Here is a 14,169-nt window from a genome sequence, read left to right as displayed (position 1 = left end):
AAGTTCTGAAGGTAGAAAGGGCTATTTGCATGTTGTACAGAATCCAGACAGCAGTTGCAGGAGTCGAGGGGCATGGAAGGGAAGAAGTGGTTGAGAAGGGAGACAGGGTATTACCCTATCCCCATTGTATTGAGCAAGCAGTAAAGGAGACGAAAGAAATATTTGGAGTAGGTATTAAAGTCCCCAGAGAAAAATTGAAAATTTTTCTGTTTGACGAAGACATTGTAATTCTTCGAGAGAGAACTAAATATTTGAAGAGCAGTTGAAAGGAAAGGCGAGTACCTTGAATGGCAGATATCAGATGAACATTAATAGAGTAAAACAAGGATGATAGATTGTAGGTGAATGTGATTATGAGAGAATTAGATTAGGAAACGAGACAAAGCAGTATGTATTGCTATTTGCTATTTGAGCCACAAAATAACTGATGATGGCTGAAGTAGATAGGATATAAAGACTTGCATTGGCAAGAAACGTGTTTCTGAAGAAATTCCTTAACATAAAATACAGAGTCAAGTTCAAATGGTTCAAATGGCTCTGAGCACTATGGGGCCTAACTTCAGAGGTCATGAATCCCATCTAACTTAGAACTACTTAAACCTAACTAACCTAAGGACCTCACACACATCCATGCCCGAGGCAGGATTCGAACCTGCGACCATAGCGGTCGCGCGGTTCCAGAATGTAACGCCTAGAAACGCACGGCCACCCAGGCCGGCCAGAGTCGAGTGTTAGGAAGCCTTTTATGAAGGTATTTGTCTGGCGTGTAGCCACTTGTGGAAGTGAAACATGGACAGAATACAGTTAGAACAAGAAGAGGATAGAAGCTTTTGAAATATGATGCTACAGAGAAACGCTGGAGGTTATATGTGTCGATCACGTAATTAATTGGAGGTACTGAATAGAATTGGGGAGACAAGACATTTGTGGTAAAATGTGACTAAAAAGAAGGGATCGGTTGATAGGACACATTCTGAGACATGAAGTACAAGGACTAAGTTGCTCAGAAGGATTCTTGTGTGCAAAACATCTAAATTTCATCCAGATTCAGAAATAATGCCAACAACTTGAACAAGCTGGCACACAAGTCGATGACGCTGACCGGGGAGGAAGGCCACCGAAAACGGCCATAGACGACTGTGTCCAGGCTATCGAGGAACTGATTCTCAGCAACGACACAGGAAAGAGATTTCCCAACGATGAGCATGTACAAGCAGAGTTTCTCGAATGGCTCCGTTTGAAATGGACGGATATCTATAGTCCAGGAAGTAAACGACAGGTAGAATGTTTCGACGATTTTAAAGGGGCTTGGTGACTATGCTGAAAAATAGCGTCGTGAATACGTGTCACTTTGAAGATTAGTGCAGTATTCGTCAACAGTTACCTGGCAAACCATAAAAACGTGTAACTTAATTTTAAATGTCAGCTCGTACTGAACCGTCACTGTTGTTTCGCTACATTTGTTATTTTCATTAAATGGTAATTTGCTGTCGTTGGTAGGGGTATCAATAACCATTCTCCTTTTTATTGTCGTACTACGCCTGGTGGCTGAAATGGAATTTGATTTATGTGTAGCACTCCTTTTCTCCTCCCCTCATTTCCATCCTGATGTGTGTGAGTGGATGAAAGTGAGTTTAGAGTAAATATAGCGGATCAGGTCTGGCCAGAGAGAGTGGCGGTAGAGTACAGTTTGTACCAACTTAACCTTGTGAGCAAATTCAACAAAGGAAAGCTATCATCAAAGGTAAATGATGTTAGCAGAGGGGGTAAGGGGTGAGAAAGAAGAGGAAGTGGGAGAATATAAGGTCTACCTGTCAGGAGTCAAAGCAGGAAAAGCACAATGGGGTGTAGGGCTATTCATCAGGAAAGAAATGGAACCCATCGTAGTTGCAATAAGGTATGTAAACGAACGACTGATGTGGAAAGATTTGACAGTGTCTAGCAAGAAAATTAGGATTGTGTCAGTGTATTCGCATTGTGAAGGGACAGACCAAGATAAGATGGATAGATTTTATGACGCACTCAGTGATGTAGTTGTTAGTGTAACGGACAAGGACAGAGTTCTTCTCATGGGTGATTTTAATGCCAGGATTGGAAATCGAACAGAAGGGTATGGAAAGGTTATGAGTAAATTTGGAGAGGATATGGAGGCCAACAGGAACGGGAAACAACTCTTGGATTTCTGTGCCAGTATGGGCTTAGTATTCACAAAGTCCTTTTTTAAACATAAGAACATTCACCGGTATATTTGGGAAGGCAGGGGAACCAGATCTGTCATTGACTATGTAATAACAGACCAGGAATTCAGGAAGGCTGTGAGGGACACACGTGTATTCAGGGGATTCTTTGATGACACTGATCACTATTTAGTCTGCAGTGAAATTGGCATTGTGAGGCCGAAATTGCAGGAGGTCAGGTCCATGTGTAGGAGGATAAGAGTGGAGAAACTTCAGGATAAGGAAATCAGACACAAGTACATAACAATGATCTTAGAAAGGTACCAGTTAGTTGAAAGCAGTCACTGGAAAAGGAATGGACAAGGTACAGGGACACAATACTAGAAGTGGCCAAAGAATGTCTTGGAACAGTAGTGTGTAAAGGTAGGAGGAAGCAAACAGCTTGGTGGAATGACACAGTCAAGGCAGCCTGTAAAAGGAAAAAGAAGGCATATCAAAAATGGCTACATACTAGAACTCAGGTAGACAGAGAAAGTTATGTTGAAGAAAGAAACAAAGCCAAACAGATAATTACAGCATCCAAGAAGAAATATTGGGAAGACTTTGGAAACAGGTTGAAGATCTTGGGTGAAGCTTCTGAAAAACCATTCTGGAGTGTAATTAGCAGTCTTCGAAAGGGAGGTAAGAAGGAAATGACAAGTATTTTGGACAGGTCAGGGAAACTGCTGGTGAATACTGTTGATGCCTTGGGCAGATGGAGGGAATATTTTGAAGAGTTGCTCAATGTAGGTGAAAATACGATCAGTAATGTCTCAGATTTCGATGTACAATGGGACAGGAATGATGATGGAAATAGGATCACATTTGAGGAAGTGGAGATAATTGTCAATAGATTGCAGTGCAATAAAGCGACTGGGATGGATGAAATTAATCGGAACTCATCAAATACAGTGGAATGTCAGGTCTTAAATGGCTGCACAGGATAATTGAAATGGCGTGGGAGTCGGGACAGGTTCCATCATACTGGACGAAAGCAGTAATCACACCAATCTTTAAAGATGGAAACAGAAAATTTTGTAACAACTACAGAGGTATCTCTCTGATTAGCGTTGCGGGTAAAATCTTCTCAGGTATTGTTGAAAGGAAAGTGCGATTATTAGTTGAGGACAAATTGGATGAAAATCAATGTGGGTTTAGGCCTCTTAGAGATTGTCAGGACCAGATCTTTAGCTTACGGCAAATAATGGAGAAGTGTTACGAATGGAATAGGGAATTGTATCTATGTTTTATAGATCTAGAAAAGGGATATGACCTGGTTCCTATGAGGAAGTTATTGTCTGTCCTACGTGATTATGGAATAGGAGGCAAACTTTTGCAAGCAATTAAAGGGTCTTTACATAGATAGTCGGGCAACAGTTAGAGTTGACGGTAAATTGAGTCCATGGTTCAGAGTAGTTTCAAGGGTAAGACAAGGCTGCAACCTGTCTCCACTGTTGTTAATATTATTTGTGTATCATATGTTGAAAACAATAGACTGGCTTGGTGAGATTAAGATAGGTGAACACAAAATAAGCAGTCTCGCAAATGCGGATGACTTAGTTGTAATGGCAGATTCTATTGAAAGTTTGCAAAGTAATATTTCAGAGCTAGATCAGAAATTTAGGACTATGGTATGAAGATTAGCATCTCCAGAAAAAAAGTAATGTCAGTGGGAAAGAGATATAAACGGAATGAGTGCCAAATAGAAGGAACAAAGTTAGAACAGGTGGACGGTTTCAAGTATTTAGGATGCATATTCTCACGGGATGGCAACATAGTGAAAGAACTGGATGCGAGGTGTAGCAAAGCTAATGCAGTGAGCGCTCAGCAACGATCTACTCTCTTCTGCAAGAAGGAAGTCAGTACCAAGACTAAGTTATCTGTGCACCGTTCAATCTTTCGACCAACTTTGTTATATGGGAGCGAAAGCTGGGTGGATTCAGGTTACCTTATCAATAAGGTTGAAGTTACGGATATGAAAGTAGCTAGGATGATTGAGGTACTAGTAGATGGGAACAATGGCTGGAGGGTGTGCACAATGAGGAAATCAAAGAAAAACTGGGAATGAACTCTATAGATGTAGCAGTCAGGGCGAACAGTCTTAGATGGTGGGGTCATGTTACACGCATGGGAGAAGCAAGGTTACCCAAGAGACTCATGAATTCAGCAGTAGAGGGTAGGAGGAGTCGGGGTAGACCAAGGACGAGGTACCTGGATTCGGTTAAGAATGATTTCGAAGTAATAGGCTTAACATCAGAAGAGGCACCAATGTTAGCACTGAATAGGGGATCATGGAGGAATTTTATAAGGGGGACTATGCTCCAGACTGAACACTGAAAGGCATAATCAGTCTTAAATGATGATGATGATGATGATGATGACCAGAGAAGAGGGGGTGGCTGACTGGTCTCTGTCGAGAAGAACTAACACCCTCTATTGAATTCGAACAGAGAGCCATTGCCCTCTACTTCCGTCCTCTTGGGCAGACATCGGCTGGCTGGCGGGCAGACTTGGGCGGCCTGGCGAACTGTGTAGACGTAGCTGTATGCGGCTCCTCACATTGCGCTAAAAAGGGAGTATTAGAACGTATTGTTTGTTCGTGCAGAAAGCAAATAATGTTCCTTTCAGGGTCAGTTTAGGCAGAGAAACTGTAAATGATGTTTTAATTATTATTTTTGTGGATTACATGGCAAAATACGGGCATTTAGCTGCAAGTTAGTATGTAATGTGAACCGTCAGTTCACTCTCTTATTTCAATTGCTGGGTGTTTTCTCAATGTTTCCTTGGCTGTAAAATTTAATTTTGCTGCTGAATCGGTGCACTTTTGGTTCATTACTTTAACAGTTCCAGGCTTTTTATCGTATACATTTCTTGGCCACATATTGGCATTATTTGCCGCGAACTTGTTTAACTGTGCTGAAATCTCAGTGTAGTGTGTTTCCGAATCTGCTCTAAAATTAACTGAGTGAATATGATTGCAAACACACCATGTTAGTAGGGAAATTTATCGAATTTTGGATGGTTCTTTTGTGACTTGTGTTCGACAACATTTTCCAGCTATTTGTCTCGTCCTAACGTAACTTGGCTTAGATTACGTTTGCAAATAATTCCAGTAGAAGTTAATCCAGTTCAGTACCTTTGAGGCAACAATCATTTGTGCATAAATTTTATTTAATTTGTGCAGTTTTCTTTGTGAGTTGTATCCGACCACATTGGTACGCCAGTGGCCACATGTTAGACCTGTGTAGTTTCTGTTTCCACGAGATGTTTGCCCACTGTAAAATTAATTAATACAGTCTGTGGGAGAATTATATTAATTTTTATCGTGTTTCTTTGCGAATGATATCCGACCACGTTGTCATGACATCATTGGTACGTTAACGTAGATTCCATTTTGTCACAATCTACTTGCTTTGCAAGCTTAAGAAGTGAAATGTGATACACCGACGCCAATTTTGGGGGACATTTTTTCGCACTTAGGGTGTTTTCCTTGTGATTAGAGTCCACCCATGTCTATATGTTACGCATTATGTGCAAGATTAAGATCTCCAAGTACCGAATTTAAAAATTTTGTCTTTCGTCCGAGCCTGTTTGAGTGTTATTTACTGTTACTGACACGTTTCGTACAGGAAGTTTGGTAATTTTGAAGTGATTTCGTTGTAAGTTCAGTTTTGACCAAACGTTCCCACCTTAGCGTCCACCCTGTCCCTCTTGTATGCACCCGAAACTCAAGTTATTTCCAAGCTTAAGTAATGATTTTTTTTTTTTTTTTTTTTTTTTTTTTACGTGCTGGCCTCCTTCTTGTGTTTGTATGCCTGTATCAAGTTTGGGGCAAAGTTAATAGAATTCACTGTGTATTTTCATTTTGGTATTAAACTGACTAAAATAATATTAAGCGGATTATACAGAAGAAACTGCACCAGTGGCACGTTGTTCCTATTATAACACTCTTGTCGTATTGATAACATCTGTTCCCGTCAAAACGCCGAAGTTAAGTGCTGATGGGCTTGAATAGCACTTGAATGGGTGGCGTCTAGGTCTGACGAGCGCTGTTGGCAAAAAGGGAGCACTCATCCCTTGTGAAGCCAGCTGTGGAGCTGCTTGATTCGGAAGTGGTGGCTATGGCCACGAAAATTGACAAGGGCCGGGAAAGCAGGTGCTAACCACAGGCACCTACATATCCGCATGTAGTGACTCCCATCGGCTGAGGATGACATGGCGGTCGGTCTGTTCCGTTCGACCTTCCGAGGCCTGTTCCGATAGAAAGAGAGACAAAGATGTTGCTCCAGTAGTTGTTTCATAAAAGGCTGTGATCAGTCAAAGAGTTAGGTAACAAGTGTTTATCGGTCTTATGTAGCCGAGTGGACATCGTAGCTTTGCTGATGTTGCTCATTACATTACGTAGCTTTTGGTACACGCCCCGTATTGCACTAATAGCACATGCGTGGATGTGAAGTGGCAGGCTTATGTGTTCGTGAGTGCCATTTTCACATTCCACACCTCACCCATTGACAGAGCACGTGTGACTGTTAGCCATAGTCCTACAGAGATCAAAATTAAAGGTCGTTGAAGGCATCATCAGGACACTCTGTGAGCTTCAATATCGAGGCAAAATGTCACTTTAGTGTTTTCGTACGATATTATAAAATACACGTGAATCTCAGCAAAGGTAAACCTTTTTCATTGCTACTCCCTGTCATATAAACTCAAACAAAGTTATTCAGTCCCATAATCACTATTCTCGCCATTGGTAATGGAAGAGTTTGCTGATTAGGGAATCGAAGTTGATATCCTATAGAAAAGCCATCTATGGCAATAACAAAGTGTTAAAAGCTCCTGCGCTTTACGTACTGTCCCACAGTAAATCGCCATTCTACTTTTATCCGTTGCGTTAATCACCATAATAATTTAGAGAAGGGTTTACATTGACCCATACGCCAAATAGATTCTCGGGACTATTCACTGAAATAACTGAAGTGCAGTTCTAAATCACGGTACACACTGAGCAGTAAGACAAGATGCACATTTGTCAATGAGCAAGCACTCACGATCTTTAAATGGGGAAGTACAAGCAGTAATATACGACTAATATCATAGACAAGCTATTTTATGTGAATTTTTAAGTAGTCAGATCTTGTCACTGAAAGTAAGAAACAGTTTTACAGCAGCAACAATAAGTTAAATATCGAAGGAACGTAAATCTTCGTATACTTTATTTCTGTTTAAGTTCATATGTAAGCAAAAGAACAAAAGCCTTACAGAGAGTATGTATGACTAATTAACTGTAGGCTGTATTCATAGTTTTCATCTCACGTGTACTTAATATAATTAATCTCAGTACGTCTTCCCCCCAAATATAATCATACTTAGCGTATTACATTACGTGTTTTCATCTTTTTCACATATTCTAGTCCTGGGTAACTGATTCTGAAGCCAAAAAATCATCTAAATTTCAGCTAATATGTGCAATAAAAATTCAGAACACTCAGGGTTTAGCCAAATAACATTCCCTATTGTACGTGCTTTGCTATTTTTAATACGTTAACCGTACGCTACTAACAGAAATGATATGCCTGATCCAGAGAGGGGAGAGAGAGAGAGAGAGAGATGTTTATTATTATCGCCATTATTGTCGTTAATATTTTTAGTTCTGTTGGATGTATACGATACAGGATCTTAGCAAAATATGCAAAACATACAAGCTCATTGTCCTTTACATTCTGATACAGCACTCTGTAACTGCCACTCGAGTTTTGGGTGTCAGCTTCTTGTATCCTTACCATTTACTAGTTTAACTTCGCATCAGAAACGAGCACATTGACCGGAATCAGTATAAACGTTTCATTAGCACATGGAATAATTACAGTAATTTCTTTTTCTTAACTCGTTAGATTGCTTCATTGTCTTTTTCTTGCAGCAGTAATAACATTTTCGTAACTCAAAAGGCTTTACCACCGCAATATGTGTGCTAGACCAATAGTCGCTGATTACTGTTTATCACTCTGCACCGGATGTGATCCATGTATGGGCAAGCCAACAATGAAAACACACTGAGGATCAATGAAAGACTTCCCTCATTAGGATTGGTCACTGTGTAACTTCTAGTGTGACAGCTTGCTTGTCTCGGCAAGCTGACTAGCCAGAACCTATTACCATTCTTGCAGTAACAGACAGCGAAATGATCGCCCTCGAGGAGGACACAATCTGTCCACGTACCACGTACCATATGGGTGGCGCATCAAAAGTGGAATGTTGCACAAGAGTGATGCTCCAAGCGAAGGAGACACCTCCAGCTGTCAGGTCATATCACGAGTTGACTTTTCCGGAGAGATATATAAATGAAGCAGAAACAACAACTCGATTCCTTATATGCATGACATATTCAGCTCTCAACTACGAGTCGTCCTTACGACAACAGACCTCACAGCGGATTTGTTTTATCTGCGATATGCGCTCCGGTTGGATTTTTTTATTGTTCTGGATACTTTACTTTCAGAGTAGTACCTCAGAATTTTGTTTCTACTGTGTTGTTCCTTGCCTTCCGCAAGTTTCTCGGTACAGTTCTGCCCCGTCTGTTAATGAACAAAATTCAAACGTTTGGGACGTAGGAGCAATTGTGTGATTGAAGCGCAGAGTTTCTAACAAACAGAACGCAGCGTGTCATTCTCAACGGAGAGAAGCCTTCAGACGTATAAGTAACTACTGGCGTTCCCTCAACGGAGACTTATAAGATCACAGTGCATATAAGAAACTATTGTTATGCTTTTGTTTAAATAGGAGTCGCAGTGGCAGAGGACTGTGGCGAAAAAAAAAAAAAAAGATTGCCTCCTGATGACTGGGTGTTGTGTGCTGTCCTTAGGTTAGTTAGGTTTAAGTAGTTCTAAGTTCTAGGGGACTGACGACCATAGATGTTAAATCCCATAGTGCTCAGAGCGATTTTTTGAAAAAAAAAAAAAAGATTGACGCTTGGAGCATGGAGTGGCAGTTGAGCCACAAGGTGAACAAATCTATTGTATATACGTAACAATTACAGGAAGCAGTTACACCCTAAAATATACAGGAGTACGCATGGAGAACGATCTGAAGCGAAACTACCACATAAAATTCACCACACATGTCACATATCAAATTGAGATTCATTGGAAGAACCCTCAGGAAACAGAAAACGTACCTCACAAAACATTCTTTTGGACAATACTTGAATACCGACCTTCAGTTTGTGATCCATACCAGATGGTATTGATAGAGGAAATAATAAGATTCAAACAAGAGTGGTACATTTCGTTACAGGTTCATTTAGTGTGCGTGAAATGGTCGCGGAGATGTTCATCCAACTTGAGTGGCATCACGTTAGTAGGGGAATACAGAGAGGATGACGCTCCTTTACTTTATTCGATTACGTCCCTCCCTCAGCCCATCTCCTACGACTCCCAGTGTAGATGTTGCAATGTCGCACTGATGACGTCATGGGTTTTCCCTCGTCCCCTCCTCCATCAGGAGAATTAATATTGATAAATGTTATTCACACTCTTAAATTCTTCACAACGTTTGAAAATATTACTGACTTGCAAAATCTAAGACCCAATTTGGAATCAGTACAACAAATCCGTTAAGAGGAAACATTTAGAACATTATTTCAGTCACTGTAAACTTCGAAAATATTACACCTATTTTAATTTTCTGAGATGGCAGAAGATTCTTGGTGGGAATGACAGACTCGCATTTTTGCTGTGACATTGTTTTAAACAGCCTCATTAATTTAACATTCAATCTCTTTCATGTTCAAAGTATTGCAAATTAACTTAGTGCTTTCTTTGCGACAGGTTAATTCTTCTACGAAGTATGTATTGATACTTTACTTTTGTGACCTCACAGTCCTTAATGTGGTGCAGAGAGGTATGTGTACATATAGGTTTTCAAGCGATGACACATTCAGTTCCGAGCTGATGATGAGATGGGCGTTAAGATCTCCAGTACCTAGTTTTTTGAGGAAGGCCTGCCAACATTAAGTTAGTAACAAGGAAAGAAACATGGTCGATGGTCGTTGATGTGAACTGGGAAGTCAGAGAACTATGTTCACTAGTAAACCACGTACTATGAATAAACGTTTTGACTTATTACTTGACACAAGCACACAACACCTTTAGCACACTTAAACTCTGGGCGCAATTTCCTGGATTGTCTGCAGCCACTTTAAACAACCAGTGTTATCGATGATACCCATAATTTATTTGGGCTCAGAATTTAATTTTTATAGGCCCTGCAGACAGCCTGTATCAGTATCGTGTCTCGTATAAGGAGCAAACTGCTTTGCTGCATAATCACATTTCGTATGGAAGTTAGTTGCGCTATCAGTAAACTGGCACATCAGATTCGTCAATTTCAGATACTTTCCTGGTTTCCAAATTAATTATTTTCGTAGTTTTTTTTAACGGTTCTCCTTCCACTGGGACAAACGTAGCTTAAAGACTGTGCTGCGACACAAGCGTGCAGATTAACTCTCCGTCAGGTGAACACTTACCTGGAACCGGAGTTTCCCTAATGGCGGAGTAGCATACGGGATGCCCACAAAGGACGTGTAAGACACGTTGTAGACGCTCGTGGCTGTGGTTCCCCTTAACACTCCTTGCTTGACAGTCACCAGCACATCGTCTCCCTGGAAGAAAAAACAAGAAAGAGCAATGTTTAACCGCTCGTCGCCTATGACGCCATCGTAGACGTAGCACAAACCCCGAGTAAGATTCGACCGTGGCTTTTGAAAGTAACCAACTCAGGATTTCCTTCATCGATTTAAGAACACGGAACACGTAAATGAGCATAGTCGGGTGCTGATATGAACCGTCGTGCTCCAGAATGGGAGTCAAATCTGCTACCACTGCGCTACCTGATTCGGCGGCTGGGAAAGAGGCAAAGTTCGACATGAGCGATGTGTTAGATGTTAGTAGATGAAATTTTTTTCTCCTTGTAAACGGACCGGACAAAACTCTGAACCGCCAAAAGAATTTGACAAAATAAATACATAAATAGATAACTGAAACCTAACATTTTCCCCAAGTCCTCAAAGGGGTTTATTTCCGCAATTGAAGTTCACATTCCAAAATGAGTCTTATGTGATAATCGTTGCATGGACATATAGTAATAGGGGCAGTAGAGCAAGAAAAATAACCAGCTATCCAGCAGAGACGCTATAGCGTCTGCCGCTAGCAGTCAACGAGGGCCAGGGTTGTGCTGTCACTGTTGGAACGCTGGACGTTCTCAGAGTTCCACTGTTCCTGTTAACGCACATCGATGAAAAAAAATGTCACACTAGATTAATCTGGGACCGCTCTATCGAATGTCCACGTAAAAGTCCCCTTAAAAAACATTTTGTTTGTAATGGGAAACAAATTGACGCTTTCCGACGACACTGTGTGTAGCGTGAAATACGTGACGGCTAGCATTTGTTTGGGCTGACTCCAGCTGCACGATGCAGAAACGAAATTGCAAGTATCTGCTGAAATACCTGAGAGAATGCGCCTGACGACTATTAGGGGAGAATTCCTGTACACACTATGGCGCGGACCCTACGGTTCTTGCCGCATTTGAGTCTCCGTAATAACCTACATTGAGTATCTTCAACGGTCCAGCTTCTGTTGGTTGCTCTTCTTTCTGTCTCATAAATCCATTAATTTCAAGGGAGATATTCTGTCCGGTCACCGACTGAATATCACATGGAAACGGAAGACTTAGAAATAGTGAATGGTTACAGTCTTCCATACTGTTGACATTCATGTCATTACAAACAGGTCATTGTATAACCTGGAGAAAGATTCTGAGCTCAAAATAGTATACGCATGTATGGCCTGGTCTCAGCGTCCATCGGGTACAATTAACGATACCTGAAAAAGGTCTTTGTACAGCGTAACGCATAACCCGTAGAAACTACTTACAGCTAGTATGACAAGTCACAAAACTGTCGAAATACATGGAATTTTTCTCAAAACTGTTGGTGTACACGTTCTTTGCAAAATGAAACTAATTTTCAGTATCCTTCTTGCTTGGAAAGTGTAAAACACTACGGAAAAGTGCTTTAGAAAAGCTACGTAATACTGTGTAAGGATATACGGATTTCCCCTGTAACATAAATCGTATCCGGGTGACGTACGAGTAAATATCCTGCAATTAAATATCTTGTTAAACTAATACACTCTTATGGTCACTTTGCAAACTGACACCGGCCGCGGTAGCCGAGCTGTTCTAAGCGTTTAAGTCCGGAACCGCGCGACTGCTACGGTCGCAGGTTCGAATCCTGCCTTGGGCATGGATGTGTGTGCTGTCCTTATGTTAGTTAGATTTAAGTAGTTCTAAGTCTAGGGGACTGATAACCTCAGATGTTGAGTCCCATAGTGCTCAGAGCCATTTGATTTTCTTGTAAACTGACAGGTATTTCAACTGAAACAGTATATATGGTATTCACCTTGGCGAAACATGCTATGGTGACGAGTATTAACAATTCACACAATGAAAGTCTCAGCTCCATATCTGTTAGTGATGCCGACGGATCACGGCGTTAATGGGCGAACACTGAAGTCGACTCCGGAGCGGATGCTCTTATATGGAGGTCAGCCTGTAGCGACTATAACCTGATTAGATAACATGTTACTCAACTGATAAGGGAGACACTACTGAACAGAGTTCGGGTACGATAACAGAGTTTTTAAAAAACTTTATTTCTTGATTGAAGTCTCAAAATAAGCACGATGTAGGCACATATTTTGGCAAATACGAATTCGCAAACTTAACTGTTTTTTCGATTCACCCTTGGTTCGACTGACTGAAGAACTGTTCATCGAAGGAATTTGAAATTAGTTTGCTTCCTATTTCGCTTTAAATACTGTTGTCCTGTAACATCGTTTAAATCATGAAGAGTTCTACCCCTTTTTTTTTTTTGTAGGTGAGGTCATGGCATTAACATTAATACCATCGTGCAGAATATCAGAAACATTATCTAATTCCTTCAAAGGTTTCATTTTAGACAAGAGACTTTATTCAGTTTGGTCCGATGAGCGAAATACTTATAACATAGTGTTTTAAAAATAGTAACTGAATTTATTCCTCCCTAAGAGAGTACAGACACGCTTGCAAATTGTGATGCAGCGACCATTCTGCATATTTGGTACAAGACAATAGTAATCATATCCTTCATACATGGAAAAAGAAGAATAAAGTGAATATTTTCCATACCGTTATACTGCAAAAACAATATATGTTGCATGTGTTCCCAGTAGACGTGTCTCAGCTAGCTGGTGATGTTTCTGTTTTTGCCATCACGAGTTAGCGGGTGGCAATTCTAGAAGTGTATGGTATGTAAACCTTATCGCTTTTCTGCAAAAACAGCGGTTTATCTGATGTCCAAAAGGACATAATCATTGGTTTTTGGGACAAGGATGGAAGGATTTCCTAAGCGGCAAATTCTGTAAACATGAAATGGATATGGACAACAACCTTCAGCTATATAAAGGAATGAAGATAATGGTTCAAATGGCTCTGAGCACTATGGGACTCAACTGCTGTGGTCATTAGTCCCCTAGAACTTAGAACTGCTTAAGGCTATCTAACCTAAGGACATCACACACATCCATGCCCGAGGCAGGATTCGAACCTGCGACCGTAGCAGTCGCACGGTTCCGGACTGCGAGCCTAGAACCGCGAGACCACAGCGGCCTGCCTGAAGATAATGATAATTTGTGTCGGACCTGGACTCGAAACCCGGATTTCCTCCTTATCGAGAGCGGATGCAATACCATTAGGCTATCCGAGTGCAGCCTGCACTCTTACTTCTATTATGTATATTTCCGTACGGGGGAGACAATTTTAATTGGCTGTAGCTTGCCCGGTTTCGGCGAATAAATACGATCGTTTCATGTATGTCCTAAGGCTTTGTAAACAGTTTGCGTGCCGTCGTGGTTTAAGT

The 14,169-nt window shown here is 41.0% G+C and overlaps 1 protein-coding gene across 1 annotated transcript in view; it reads right to left on the bottom strand.

The window, feature by feature from the left end:
- Positions 1-12,781, bottom strand: part of LOC126356034 (cholinesterase-like) — an 80,917-nt gene extending 68,136 nt beyond the window's left edge. Inside the window, exons 1-2 of the mRNA XM_050006690.1 lie at positions 12,673-12,781; positions 10,738-10,872 (exon numbers count right to left, since the gene is read on the bottom strand). Coding sequence (XP_049862647.1) covers positions 10,738-10,872; positions 12,673-12,735 — 198 coding nt within the window. The 5' untranslated portion in view covers positions 12,736-12,781. The remainder of the gene's footprint in view (positions 1-10,737; positions 10,873-12,672) is intronic.
- Positions 12,782-14,169: the final 1,388 nt, after the last annotated feature.

This window comes from Schistocerca gregaria, chromosome 3 (genome assembly GCF_023897955.1).
Source record: "Schistocerca gregaria isolate iqSchGreg1 chromosome 3, iqSchGreg1.2, whole genome shotgun sequence".
NCBI lineage: Eukaryota > Metazoa > Arthropoda > Insecta > Orthoptera > Acrididae > Schistocerca > Schistocerca gregaria.
This window is presented reverse-complemented; position numbering and strand designations above follow the sequence as displayed.